The 12,346-nt window shown below is 57.2% G+C and overlaps 1 protein-coding gene across 2 annotated transcripts in view; it reads right to left on the bottom strand.

Moving 5' to 3' along the window:
- Positions 1 to 3,432: 3,432 nt before the first annotated feature.
- ZNF385A (zinc finger protein 385A) overlaps positions 3,433 to 12,346 on the bottom strand; it is a 20,957-nt gene continuing 12,043 nt past the window's right edge. For both annotated transcript variants that reach the window (XM_004716895.4, XM_004716897.2), the window contains exons 3-8: positions 9,434 to 9,544; positions 7,671 to 7,833; positions 5,186 to 5,428; positions 4,291 to 4,460; positions 3,962 to 4,057; positions 3,433 to 3,826 (exon numbers count right to left, since the gene is read on the bottom strand). In XM_004716895.4, coding sequence (XP_004716952.1) covers positions 3,596 to 3,826; positions 3,962 to 4,057; positions 4,291 to 4,460; positions 5,186 to 5,428; positions 7,671 to 7,833; positions 9,434 to 9,544 — 1,014 coding nt within the window. In that variant the 3' untranslated portion in view covers positions 3,433 to 3,595. The remainder of the gene's footprint in view (positions 3,827 to 3,961; positions 4,058 to 4,290; positions 4,461 to 5,185; positions 5,429 to 7,670; positions 7,834 to 9,433; positions 9,545 to 12,346) is intronic.

The following is a 12,346-nucleotide window of genomic DNA, read 5'->3' as shown; positions in this document are numbered from 1 at the left end:
CTAGAGGTAGCACAAAGGGTCAAAGACAGGGAATAAGAAAGAAGACCCTGGAAGGTGCGCAGGGATGGAACAACGTGGGCTTGTGTGTCCCAGGAAGGAGCTGGGAGGTTATGCTGGAAGCCATGGGGGGAATTTGTACTCAGTTGAGTAGGGAGGAAGAAGGACAGGTGGTGTAGTGTTTACACGTTGGGCTGCTAACTGCAAGGTTGGCAGTTTGAAACCATCAGCCACTCCTCCGAAGACAGATGGAACCTCCTACTCCTGTGAACAGCCACAGTCTTGGAAAGTCACAGGTACAGTTCTACCTTGTCCTAAGGGTCGTCATGGCAGTGGTTTTTTGTTTTTTTTGAGTAGGAAGTGCTCGGTATGTAGGTCAGAAGTAAGGAGGTACCTGTTCAGACAGGAGAAAGGAGAGCCCTGAGTTAGGTCCAGGACTGGCACCATGGGCATGCCCCCTGCACAGGGTGGTGCCCTCAGAAGCACCTGGTGCTTGGCTTGATATTCTTCTGTCATTCTCTTGAAATTCTCCTGCTTTGAGGGAGGGGGGAAAAAAGGAGCTGATACCAAGGGCTCAAGTAGAAAATGTTTTGGAAATGATGATGGCAACATATGTACACATACACTTGATACAATTGATGTATGGAATATTATAAGAGATGTAAGAGCCCCCAATCAAATGATTTAAAAAAAAAGAAATTTTCAGGCTTTGGGTACAAGGGACCCTGTATTCCCATTTTGCACCAGATCCTGCAAATTATGTAACCATTTGTGGATAGAGCAGAGGTTGTGGGACCTGAAGAGGATGATGATGATCTGTAGGTTGTTAAGAAGTCAAGTAGAATTTACTTAGTGACTCAGTGAAGGATTAGGAAGAGGGAGGAGCTCGGATGATCCTAATTGTCCAGGTGCCTGGGAGGGCTCTAATCGTAATCAGGGTGGTAAATGTGGGAAGAGGAACAACAGAATGGGGCAGTGACTTCAGTTTTAAGCCAGCAGGTCTCAGGCACCTTTGCAAACTGGCTAGTATTTCGGTCTCATTAACCCCAGTATCTCCCAGACCCTGTCTCTCCCCAAATGTCACCCCATCCACACACCCTTGCTTCTCATTCTTCTGCACCTGTAGCCGGGGACTTGTTTTGAGTGGTACTGAGCTGGAAAAAAAAAACCCTCCAACACACCAAGCTCCTTCTATGGGTTCCATTTTTGAACTCACAGTGAACCCCACCCCCAACCTCACAGTTGGCAAACTCCGGAGGAGGCCTCCTTCCCCTCTCCTTCCTCTTTAGCAGCCTTCATTCCACCTTCCCTCCCCCTTCTCTTCTGCAAGACTGGAAAGTGGACAGAGGGGGAAGTGAGCAAAGATGATGTAAGCTGGGGGGACCCCACAAGATGCTAGCTTCCGCTCTGGGCTCTTCCGGCTGCTTTGCTGGTCAGCCAGCGGGTTGGGGGAGAGGGCTATGGGATGACCGGTGGGGCTTGATGGTGTGTGATGGAACTGAATACCAAGAAGCCAATGGAGACCCTGCGTACGCCCTGGGCCTTGAGGGGACCAGAGGAGCAGTTAGAATCTGTCTGAAAAGATACTGCCCCGGTTCGGTTCCTCAAGCATGCATGGGCATGGAGGCTTCAATGAGGCCCTCACTCCCCAGGTCTGGAACCGACTTCACCGCCGAGTTCGAAACATCAACCGTTTAAGATCACAAGGGCAGCGTTTACCCAAGACAGAGTGCTCAGGGTTAGGGCAGAAGAAGAAATGGAAACCGGAAACGAGGAGGAAGTGAGAAAAGTGCACTGAGAGGATTCAAGGCGTGAGTGGAATCGGAATGCGTCTGCAGGGATCTGCTCGGAGACGTCCTCGTGGGAAAAATAGAATGAAAGAGAATGGAATTTTCCCACGAACTTTTGGAAGCCATCTCATAGGAAGGCTCAAGGAACCTTTCCTTCCACCCAAAAGGGTTTCTTGTGCAAATGGGAAACTGGGGTCCAGAGAAGACAAGGTCACTGTTTATATGGGTCAGAGGCGAGAGCTCTGATCCTGTTTCTCCCGTGCCTTGCAACCCTGTGGAGGTGTGGGTTTCTCACCAGGAGGCACAGGAGCCTGGCTTCCTTTGTCTCAGAGCGGGGCTGGCCCTGTCTCCCTGGAATCGCGCGGGGACCATTGCGGCGGTTCCGTCTGGGGGACGGTTTCCGTGTCTTTGGCGCCGCCTAGTGGATCTGCGACAATTCTCGACTGTCGCTGCGGCAACCCGAGACTGGACTCCAGTCCGTTCTAGAGCAGGGAGGCAGCGGAGGTGGGGGACCTGGGGCAGCTCGGCTCGCTTTGCTCTATCTTCCCGCCTACGTTTACTCGTCCCCTTCGTCCTTCTGGCCCCCTTTCCTTTGTACGGGTCACGCTCATCATACAGATACATACTTCCCCCCATCCCCACCCCCTCCCCTTGACCGAAAAGCTTCCAAAACCGCAGAAAAAAGACGGAGCGAGTCTTGAGTCTGTGGGGCGGAGGGCAGAACGAATCTAGACTTTATTATCAGGGAGAGGGACAGGGGGAGGGCGGAGGCGGGCTGGGGCTGCTACATCGTCAAGCAGAAGGAGGTGATGGGGCGGGGCAGACCCCCGAGGGTTGGCTGCTGGGAGGACTGACGATACAGAAATCACAGAGGAGGGGGGTCACGCCCCCGCCCGAGTTGAGTTGTGCAGTGGAGGTGTCTGGTGGGTGCAGACGGCCGTGAAATCTAGGAGTGGGGGGGGGGCGGGGGAGGCTACAGACTCGGCGAATCCTGCGGCAAGGGGAGGGGCGGGGGCGAGGCTTCTATTGCTTTTTGCTCACAGTTTTGCGGAAGGCGAGGGGTGGGGGGTGGGCTTGGACTAGACACCCCGCGCCCCCCTCGGTACCCCTAGGGCGATGGGTGCTGGTGCAGAGAATGGAACCGGACTGGGAAGGAAGTAGGGAAGGGGATCTGGGGACATCTCCTTGGTCCCACCCAAGTGCCAGAGATGCCCCCAAGTGCTGCTCCCTGCGAGGGGCCCGGCTAGACCGGGGCTGGGGCATGGTGAGGGGCGGGCACAGTGAGGTCGCAGGCAGTAAAACCAAAGTGCTTATGAGGGACCCAGGATCCTGCCTGCGCCCCTCCCCCTGCGGAGGGCGGGGGTGTTCACGGAAGCGCTTCAGTTTGGGGGTAGGAGGCCAGAGTCCCAGAGTCCGCTTATTGCCAAGAAAATCCATTTCTGCCCCTGGACCCCGACCATGGCTTGTGAACCCCGTTTTGTGCTAGGTTTGAGGGGGAAGGGTTGGATGGACATGGCTTTTGGGAGGGGGGGTGTCTCCAAGGGGGCTCGAGGGTGAGACGGCCCCCCCTTTTCTAAGGGAGAAGGAAGGGCAGGGGGCGGGGTTCCCTGAGATCTGGGGTGTCCCCCCCTTCTGAAGCCCCCCTCCCCCGCTGCCCCTCCCCGTTCCTGGAACCCCCGTACCTCGGGGTGGGGGGGAAGGAGAGAGATCATTCAGGGAGTGCCAGGAGGAGGGGCGCGCTGGGAGCCTGGAGGTCTGGGTCCCGGCTGGAGGTGGGGGGTAGAATGGGAGGGGGTTCAGGGTTGAGGTCAGTAGGGGGAGAAGAGAATGGGTCCGTGCGCAGTTCGGATGGGCCCGGGGGCCGGGTGGAGCAGGGGGTGCGTGATGGGTGGTCCCTGGAGAAGCGGGGCGGCTGGAGCAGGGCGCAGGGACAGGGGAGAGCCCGCAGCCGCGGCCATAACCGCAGCCACCGCCAGAGGGCTGGGGAGCAGCCCGCCTGCCAGAGACTTGGGCAGCTCCTTGGAGAAAGTCAGCGTGCCCTGCAGGGGGGTGTAGAGCAGGGAGGAAAGAGAAAGACAAGTCTTCGGGGGCACCTCCGACCCTCCAAACCCCACCTTTCCCTTCTCCCCACACTGACTCTCCCATCGTTGAATTCCCCAGAGGTCAGGCCTCACCGCCAACTCTGCGGCGCCCCTAGGCTTCTTGTGACGGCTCAGTAACGGGTTGGGCTTCCCGGCCACGCCGTCTCGGTGCCGCCGGCTGGAGATGTGCTGCGGGGTTGAGCAGGAGCGGAGGGGCTGTAAGCCACCGGAACGGAGCAACCGCGACGGGGCAAAGCGCGGCAGCAGCGGTAACCACGCCCCAAATCACTGGGGGCCCCCTCTCAACACCCTCCCCCACTCCATAAGGCCCGGAAAAGGGGGCCCCACTCAAGCTCCGGGTCCTCCCTCTCCCCTGCAGAGGCGGAGCTCCAGAGGCTTGCTGGGAAGCACTTTGAACACACCTGTTTCAGTTGGACCTCCGAGTTGACCTTGACATTGCAGATCTCACAGTGGAAAGTTCGGTCCTGGGCAGGGGCCTCGGGTTCCCCGGGGGTGGGAGGTCCCAGGCGAGGGTAAGCCTTGATAGGGCCCAGCCCACTGCGTGCCTCAAGAATTGTCTTGTGCTTAGTACCTGGAGCCCACAGACAGTAGAAGGTAAGGGTTGGAGGAGAAGATTCTCCACATCTGCTAGACTTCAAAGGAGCCCCGGTGGCGGTGGTGCTGTGGGTTAGGTGATGGGCTGCTAACCGCAGGTGCTTCAAGTCCACCAGGTGGTTCAAACTCACCAGCCTCTCGGTGGGAGAAAGATGAGGCTGCCCGCTTGTTTCCTTAATAACAGCCAAGTCCACTGCAGTCAAATCGGTTCTGACCTGCAGTGACCGTGTAGAGCTGTAGAGAGCAGAACTGCTCCTTAAGGTTTGGGAGGCTGTACAATTTCAAGGGAGCAGAACGCCTCGTTTTTCTACCATGGAGCAGGGGATGGGTATGAACCACCAACGTTGTGGTTAGCAGGCCCACGCTTCCCCATTACAGCATCAGGGCTCCTACAGGAATCCTTGTGTAGGTTGGGATCCACTCAGTGCCAGCTGGGGTTTTAAAATGAGGCTTCAAGTCCCCACATTCCCTATTACAATGCAGGGACTGGGCATTAAGTAAGGGGGCTTTCCAGGCTGCTTGGGACCCTCCCAAACACAATGCCAGTCTGGGGGAGCGTTAGGTAAAAGAGATAAGGTGGAGGGAGGCTGGGGGATGGGGAAGACAGATGACTGGGGAAAAAGGTAGGCTGCTAGGTCTCCCAGGGCCCCGGATGTAGATGGGAGGACAGGGTGGTGTGGGTGGGCACAGAGGAGCCCATACCTTTGTTATGAGCCTCGAGCTGGGACAGGGAGTTCACAGCCACCTTGCACAGAGCACAGTAGAGCAGCCTCTTGGCTTTCTCCTCTTCTTCTTTGCTACCCCCAGGCAGGGAAGCTGGGGCTGGGGTCCCCACTTCACCCTTGGCTGTGGCCCGACCAGTCTCCGGAACGCTGGGAGGGGATGGGGAGCCAGGCTGTTTTTCTGGGGACCCTGGAGCGGGACCCATTCCATTCTCCACGGAAACTGTTGTTGGGGTAGAAACACAGGGGCAGCTCAGATGGCTTTTGGAGAAAGCCTGAAAGGCTCAGGAGTCGACGCCCTGTGACAACATGCATGCTCTCATGCCCGGGGTAAGAACCAGATGTAGCTCAGCTGCTGCTGGCTGGGTGTGAACGCCAAGCCCTGGCCTGGCTCATACCCCCTAAACTGCGAGTGGCCTGGGGGTTCAGCCCCATGGGTTCCCCCCTTTGAGCCGAAGCTGGAAGTCAGCCAGGCCAGGGGGAGAGGCACCGGACATGAATCTGTCCCCTTCCTGGGCCTCCTGCCCAAGCCCCCAGTGAGGCCTTTCAAAGAGTTCTGGGAAGAGGCTGAGGCCGAGGAAAGGAGAGGCAAGGAGAGTCGGGCCGACGGAGGGACCCAGACCTGGCAAAAGGGAACCAGAAAGAGCAGCCACGGGGAGGGAAGGAGCAGGGATACGGCCTTCTCCATAATTCATGGCTCGTTAAAGATGCACAGGCCCCAGGCCTCGCACAGGGCCCTGGCCTCTGAACAGGGGAAACTCTAGCGCTCCCATTCTCTACCCAGCAGCCGATCCAGTTTCCGGGTCATGGGGCGGCCTGCAGTGGGGGTGGGGAGCTCCTGGGAGGGCGACTCTGACCCCTGTAAGGCATGCATTTGCTTGACCATCATCCGGTCTTTTCTCTTATTTCTCTTCTTCCTCATTTCTGAAGGCCTCTACCTCCATCCTAATCTGGGCAGCACACGCTTCCTCAGAGCAGGACTTCATGGTTTGTGAAACAAATAAAAACAAAAGCAACAAACTTCAAAGTCACTGCTCTCCCATGGATGCCGACTCATGGCGACCCTCCAGGACAGAGGCGAGCAGCCCGGGAACCTGTGGGTTCCTGGAACTGGAACTGTTTACCGGAGTGGAAAGCCGGCTTTTTCCCCTGCAGAGTGACTGGTCGTGTGGCCTGGCTGACCTGTGACTAGCAGCCCAACATGTAACCACTTTGTGCAAGCAGGGCGGGTACTGCCAACTCCTCCACTGCCAACTCCTCCACTGCAGGCGTTCAATGCAGCAATCTGCATAAGGCATCTGACCTGCTGCCATCCAGTCGGTTCTGACGCATAGCCACCTGATCGGGCAGTGGACACCCGCTCCATCAGGTTTCAGAGGCTGTCAATCTTTACAGAAGCAGACTGTCTCATCTCGCTCTTGAGGAGCGGCGAGTGGATTTGAACTGCTGACCTTTTAGTTTGCTAACTAAAGCTGTGCCCGCTGTGCCACCAGGGCTCTTGGCAAAACCCTTAGAACAGTGCTATACAATAAAGACGATCAACAGCCTCATGTTTCAGAGTTGTAATGGGCTAAGCCAAGAGGATACAGCTAAGAAGCTGTCAGGCCCTAACTAGAACTCGGCTCTAGAGCTCTAATGGAGTGCCCCTAAGTGGTTGGTGAAGATATTTGTCTCTCCTTTCAGGGCAGGGCCAGGAGGAGGACAGGCAAGGATAGGGAGGAGATGCAGGATGCTGGGTCTCTGGAGTTGACCATGCCTGGCATCTGATGTTGGGGAGGTGGATCAATCTTCCTATGTCGATCTTCCCTTGGCTCAATTTCTCCTTGGCTCAGAGTATAGTTGAGGATGGCTACCAGGCATCAGGGAGCAAGACTCTGAGTTTGCTTTTGGTAAACCTCGAAAAGTCCTTTGAGCTTTTCAAGTCCAAACCCTCTACTTCCCAGAAGAGAAAACTCTTGGCCTAGAGGGGCCAACAGTTCTATCCAGATCATCCTGGGGGTTCCAGGGGTTCCTGGGCCCTCTCTGTCTTCCCTGAGGGAAGTCCCTCTGGGGGCAGGCACTCAGTCAGCCTGGCTCCTTCCCCAGCAACTCTCCCCCATATGAAGGGGCCTCTCCCAGGACCTGATGGGTTCCCTTGTTCTTGGGGAGCTTTGCCAGGTAGCCTCACCCTAGCCCCTCTCTGAGTCACTGGGCAGTGGGAAGACAGACAGGCAGAACTCTGTTGAGAGGAGCCAGGGCGGGGACGGACCAGGGTGACAGGATGGAAATTTCACATCACTGTGCTTGGCTCACCTTGGGTGGGGGTAGCGGAGCGACAGAAAAAGAGGGATGGAGGTGACCAGGGGCGGGGGAGGTGGGGGATGAGGGGATGGGGGCAGAAGGAAGTATGGGATGAGGTGGAGCATGCAGGGAAAAGTTGAAGATGGGGTGGGGGTGGGGAAAAATACTGGGGGAGTCAGACATACCTGGGCGAGGGGCAACACCATCCCCATTTTGGGGGTTGCTGCCTGGGGGAGCTGGGTCTCCAGATTCCCGGGTGCCAGGCTCCCTGCTTCGGGTCTTGGCGGCCTCAATGCCTTTGACTCTTCGGGCATGGCGATTACCCTTGTAGTGCGCTTCGGCCTGACTCTTTAGGGACAGAGGAAGAAATTCCCTTTCATTGAACCCTTCTCCCCACCTTCGGGCCCAGCTCAGGGGTAGTCTCAGCAGGCTACAGTAAATCTCTCCCTAGGTCCACGAGATGTTAAGCCCCCTGCCAAGGAGTCCTGCTTGTTCCTGGGGCTCAGATTAGCTTCTCAAACTGGAGTGCTGGGATCTTGGGGCTCCCACTGTGCCCAGGGCCTGGCTGCTGATGCAGGACCCTCACCCAGTCCTCTAGGGCTGGAGTCAGGGAGGGGGAACCCCAGCCTTCTGGCAGAATCCTTAACTGGGAGGGGCTCGGCCACCCAGGCATCCAGGAATCTCTGAGACCCTAGGCCTTGGTGCTGTGTCCCCTCCTCTGGGAGCCAGCCTTTCTGCTTCCATCTTCAGGCTGAGAGGCCCAGGAGCTCGAATGCCCGGGCCCTAGCGACTACTCCCTCCTGGGTCTCATTTTCCTTCAAGCCGCTGCAGACAGCCTGGAAGACCCTGGCCCCAAGCCCAGTGTGGAGACAGAGACAGCAGCAGAGACAGCTGTCACAACAGAGCCACTTGGTGGGGGAGGGAGAGGGGAGGCAAAAAGAGGGGGAGGGCTCTCTGCCATTGCTTCCTTCTGACAGCAGGGCTCCTCTGGGCCTCTACTCTCCTACCCTCTGTGAACTGGGAGAGGGAAAGCCTGGGGTCCGAACTAAAGGAGAGGCCAGATGTTCGGTGGACCTGGCGGCACCTCTCCCTCCTCTACAAGCCTGTGCACCCACCCCCTGCTGAGAACATACCCTCCTGTGGCCCCAAGGTCATCCAGGCAGGGGTAGGCAGGAAAAGACTGAAGCCCTGGGTGGGGGTGGGCAGAGCCCAGCAGTATTGAGGGGACGGAGGGGGGACTGGGCAAGGAAACAGAGCATGCTTGATTTCCCCCTACTCAGCAGAATGAGGCTCTGCTGTGTTTCTTCAAAAGCTTTCAGAGGGTGGATCACTCCCCCTCTACTGTACTCCCCGCCAGAAGCCCCTTTTGGACCCACACACAAGGCCCAGTGGAGGCTAGGAAGGAGGAAATCTGGGATGTAGACACCTGACTTCTGGGTCTTAGGATGGCTTCAACCCCTGGGAGAGTCCCATGGGAGGGGAGCAGGGCCCAGGATGTGGAAGGAGTAGAGATGGGCAGAGAGAGGAGGAAGTCAGGTTAAAGAGAGGTGGGTGGGCCAAGGGAGGAGTTTAGAGGAGGCCAAGGAGGGCCAGGCTCTATGGGGGAGCCAGTGACCTAACTCAGCCCTTGCTCAAGGACCAATGAGCGGGGCCAGAGGCCACCCTCCCAACAGACACCAGTGTTTTGAAAAACGGAATCAGAGGCGCTCCGACCCCAAGGAAGGAAGGGGTCAGCTTGAGAGGACATGGCTATTTCTTGTCAGAACACACAGCCATCTCTTGGTCCTCTCAAGCACTTCCACCAGCCTCTACCCCTCCTCTAGCACCCCCTTCACTGCCTTTCCTCCAGCATGCCCCTAAGCCTCTGTCTTCCTCTAAAGCCCCCTGTTTGTCCCGGCCAACCCGCCCCGCCCTACCCACTGGGTTGGTGAGCAGTTGGGCTTCTTACCTGTGAATTGAAGCGGATCTGACAGACATTACAGGAAATAATGGGCCGCTTGGTCTTGAGCAAGGGTCCCCCAAAAGTGTGGGACAACACAGCCTTTTGCACAGGGTCCATCTGTGGAGGCAGGCTGGGGTGAGCCAGGAATCCCAGCCCCAGTGGGTACAGGGCTATCATTCCCCCCACCCCACCCCAACTGGCAGCAGCTGGTTGGGCCCAGGTCCCAGGCCCACTCCGCATCCCTCAGCCTGTCTGAGAGTTCTGAGCTCAGTCTCTCTGTTCTTTTCCAGCCCTGAAAGGGATCGAACGATCAACGGACGGACACAGCACTCCTACGTCACAGAGCACGGCATTGCCCAAGGCCACCCTGCAGACGGAAGAGCTGGGCTTGATGTACCATCTCATGGAGGGTCTACTTTGTCACCAAGGACCTCCAGGTGAGAGGACACTCTTTGGACCTTTTGGCTCTCCACTCTGAGGCGAGGCTGTCTGCCACAACTGGCCTCTGGTCCCAGCTTCCCACCTCTGGGCCCTAAGACACCCGGACACATTCCTGGGACCTATTAAAGGCAGCAGCTTCTAGAGGGCATAGAACAATACAGGAAGGAGTGGGTGATGGCATCGCACAATTGGGAATAAGTGGAGATCTGAACTCTCCCCCTCTCTCTCTCTGATCAACAGGGCCTTTAAGGGCAGGGCTGTCGGGCTGGGTGGGACTAGAATCCATCTCTGCCCCCACCCTAGGTCAGCAGATGTCTTGCAGTCTCCTGCCAAGAGTTCACAGGAGGAGGGGAGAGGAGGGGAGTTTTTCTGAGGCTCTCTGCTATCAGGGGATGAAGTCAGGGGCTTACAGGCATGAAACAGGCCTCTCTGAACAGTCCTCCTCCCTCCATCCCCAGGGAGCCAGGGAGAGGGAGACTGGAATGTAGCTGAGGCTGAGGAGGACTAGGATGGTTGAGATCGCTCATAAGAAGGGGACCAAATCAGGGCTGAACTCTTGTGTCCCTGACGGATGGATTGACACCTAGGGCTTCTTAGCTCCCCAGCTGAGGCCCACATTTCAGTGCCCGGGTCTTCAGGGCTTGAGGGGAGACACGGATGGATGAGAGACAGGAATATTAAGCAGGAGAGGATGGTGGGTAGCATGTGGGGGGCCCACACATCCTGGTGCTTCTTTGCTTCTCCCAAGTCTCACTGAGTAGTCGGGGTTCATGTTAGGAAAGGGGCATGAGCATCCCAGTGAGAGGGTGAAGGGGTGGCCTTCGCCCTCTCTGCCCTGGCTTGGTGGTGGAGGCAGTGTGGCCCCATCAGCAGCAATGAGCGGACAGTGTCAGTCTCTTGACCTGCCAATGGCTCACACTTTTCAACTACCATCAGCTTCCTTCAAGTCTGCCTGCCTCAAATCTAGAATCTTCAGAAAAGTCAAACAGGGGATGTACGGGCGTGTCTGTGTGTGTGTCTAGGCTGGCTGAGCTCAATCTGTGTATGGGTGGAGTGTGAACGGGTGTCAAGTTCTGTGTGTACATCACTTGTGGATCAACATTTCGGGGCTGAACGGTCAGGTTGTGTAAGCTTCAGCTGTGTGTTTATCTGTGGGAATGCATGATGTGCTTGGCAGAAAGAAAGAGACCAAGTTGGAGACGAGCTTTAGGCAGGAAGGGGAGACAGGCGGCGGCTCTCAGCTCCAGACCTCCGTCTTCCCTACTCAGAGACTGCCCCGCCTCTCCCCCCCTCCCCCCTAGCTGGGTCCCAGAGGCCTGGGCTCCTGGGCTTTCTCACACACTGGGTGGGGGCTGGGAATGTAGCCCAAAGAGAAACCCAATCTGGACCAGGAAACCTAAGTTGGGTGGAAACAGTAGGGAGAGAGGAATGGGATAGAGGTCCCTGTTTGTGTCAGCACCCCATCCTGTGGTCCAAGCCTGCTCCCGGCCAGTGGCCTGAGGACAACTTTTGGGTTCACAACTCCAACTCCTGAGGGAGAAAGACGAGGCTTCCTACTTCTCTAAAGAGTAACAGTCTCCGAAACCCACCAGAGGCACCTGTACCCTGTCCTACAGGGTCTCCATGAGTCCGAATTGATTACGTGGCAGGGAGTCTGGTTCTTGGATTCCAAGTTTCATCTGCTGAGGAGGGTCCCTGTCCCAGTGGGTCCTTCCTTCAAGGGGAGAGAGTCCTCCCTCTGCACACTCCCTCCCCAGCCTAAGTCCATCTAGAAGTGGGCTCATGGAAGGGGACGCCCAGTGAGTTACATGGGTCCTTTCCATCTTCTCGTCCGAGACCTGAGGATGCTTCAGGCTGAAGGTGAGGACTCCTAGGCCCAGTCTCTGGGCAGGTGGCATGTGAGCCACTGACATGCAGCTTCCGGCCAAGGTCAAGAGGCCCTGGTGACCTAGATGAGGGCTCCCTGGGGAGGGGTGGAGACCAGCATCCCCTAGAATGCAGCAGACCCAGAGCCCCTTCCCTAGGGTGTTGGTCTAGACGTAGCCTGGCAAGATCCCCAATACATTCCCCTCCCACCTGCCCTCCTCCAGCAAATATGAAGGGGACTCTGTACCCTGTAGCTTGGGCCAATGAATCAGGAAGGGCAAGGGGGAGGGGAGAGGGAAACCAGATCAGGAGCTGCGGGGAGGGGCTACGATTACATTTCCTTCCATTACCCTGTATCTGATGGAGCCCACTTCCCCTGGTTGGACCACCCCACGTTCCCACCCCACCCTCAAAAATAAAGGCGAGAGGCAAGGGCTGGAATCTTAGGGATGGGAAGCAAGGAGGGCTATAGGACGATTCAAATCCCAAAGGCAGGGAGGCAGGGGCTGTCTAAAGAGCAGGTGGAGGCAGGGGTTGAGGGGAGAGGGGTGCTGGGAAGGAGAGAGGCTGAGCTGGGGCCAGGGTTGGATAAGAGGGATGGTAATTGGAGGG

The sequence above is a fragment of the Echinops telfairi genome, unplaced genomic scaffold (assembly GCF_000313985.2).
Source record: "Echinops telfairi isolate 266 unplaced genomic scaffold, ASM31398v2 ScPeMD7_7404;HRSCAF=8442, whole genome shotgun sequence".
In the NCBI taxonomy this organism is placed as follows: domain Eukaryota; kingdom Metazoa; phylum Chordata; class Mammalia; order Afrosoricida; family Tenrecidae; genus Echinops; species Echinops telfairi.
The sequence above is the reverse complement of the archived record's forward strand: the minus strand, read 5'-3'. Positions and strand labels throughout refer to the sequence as shown.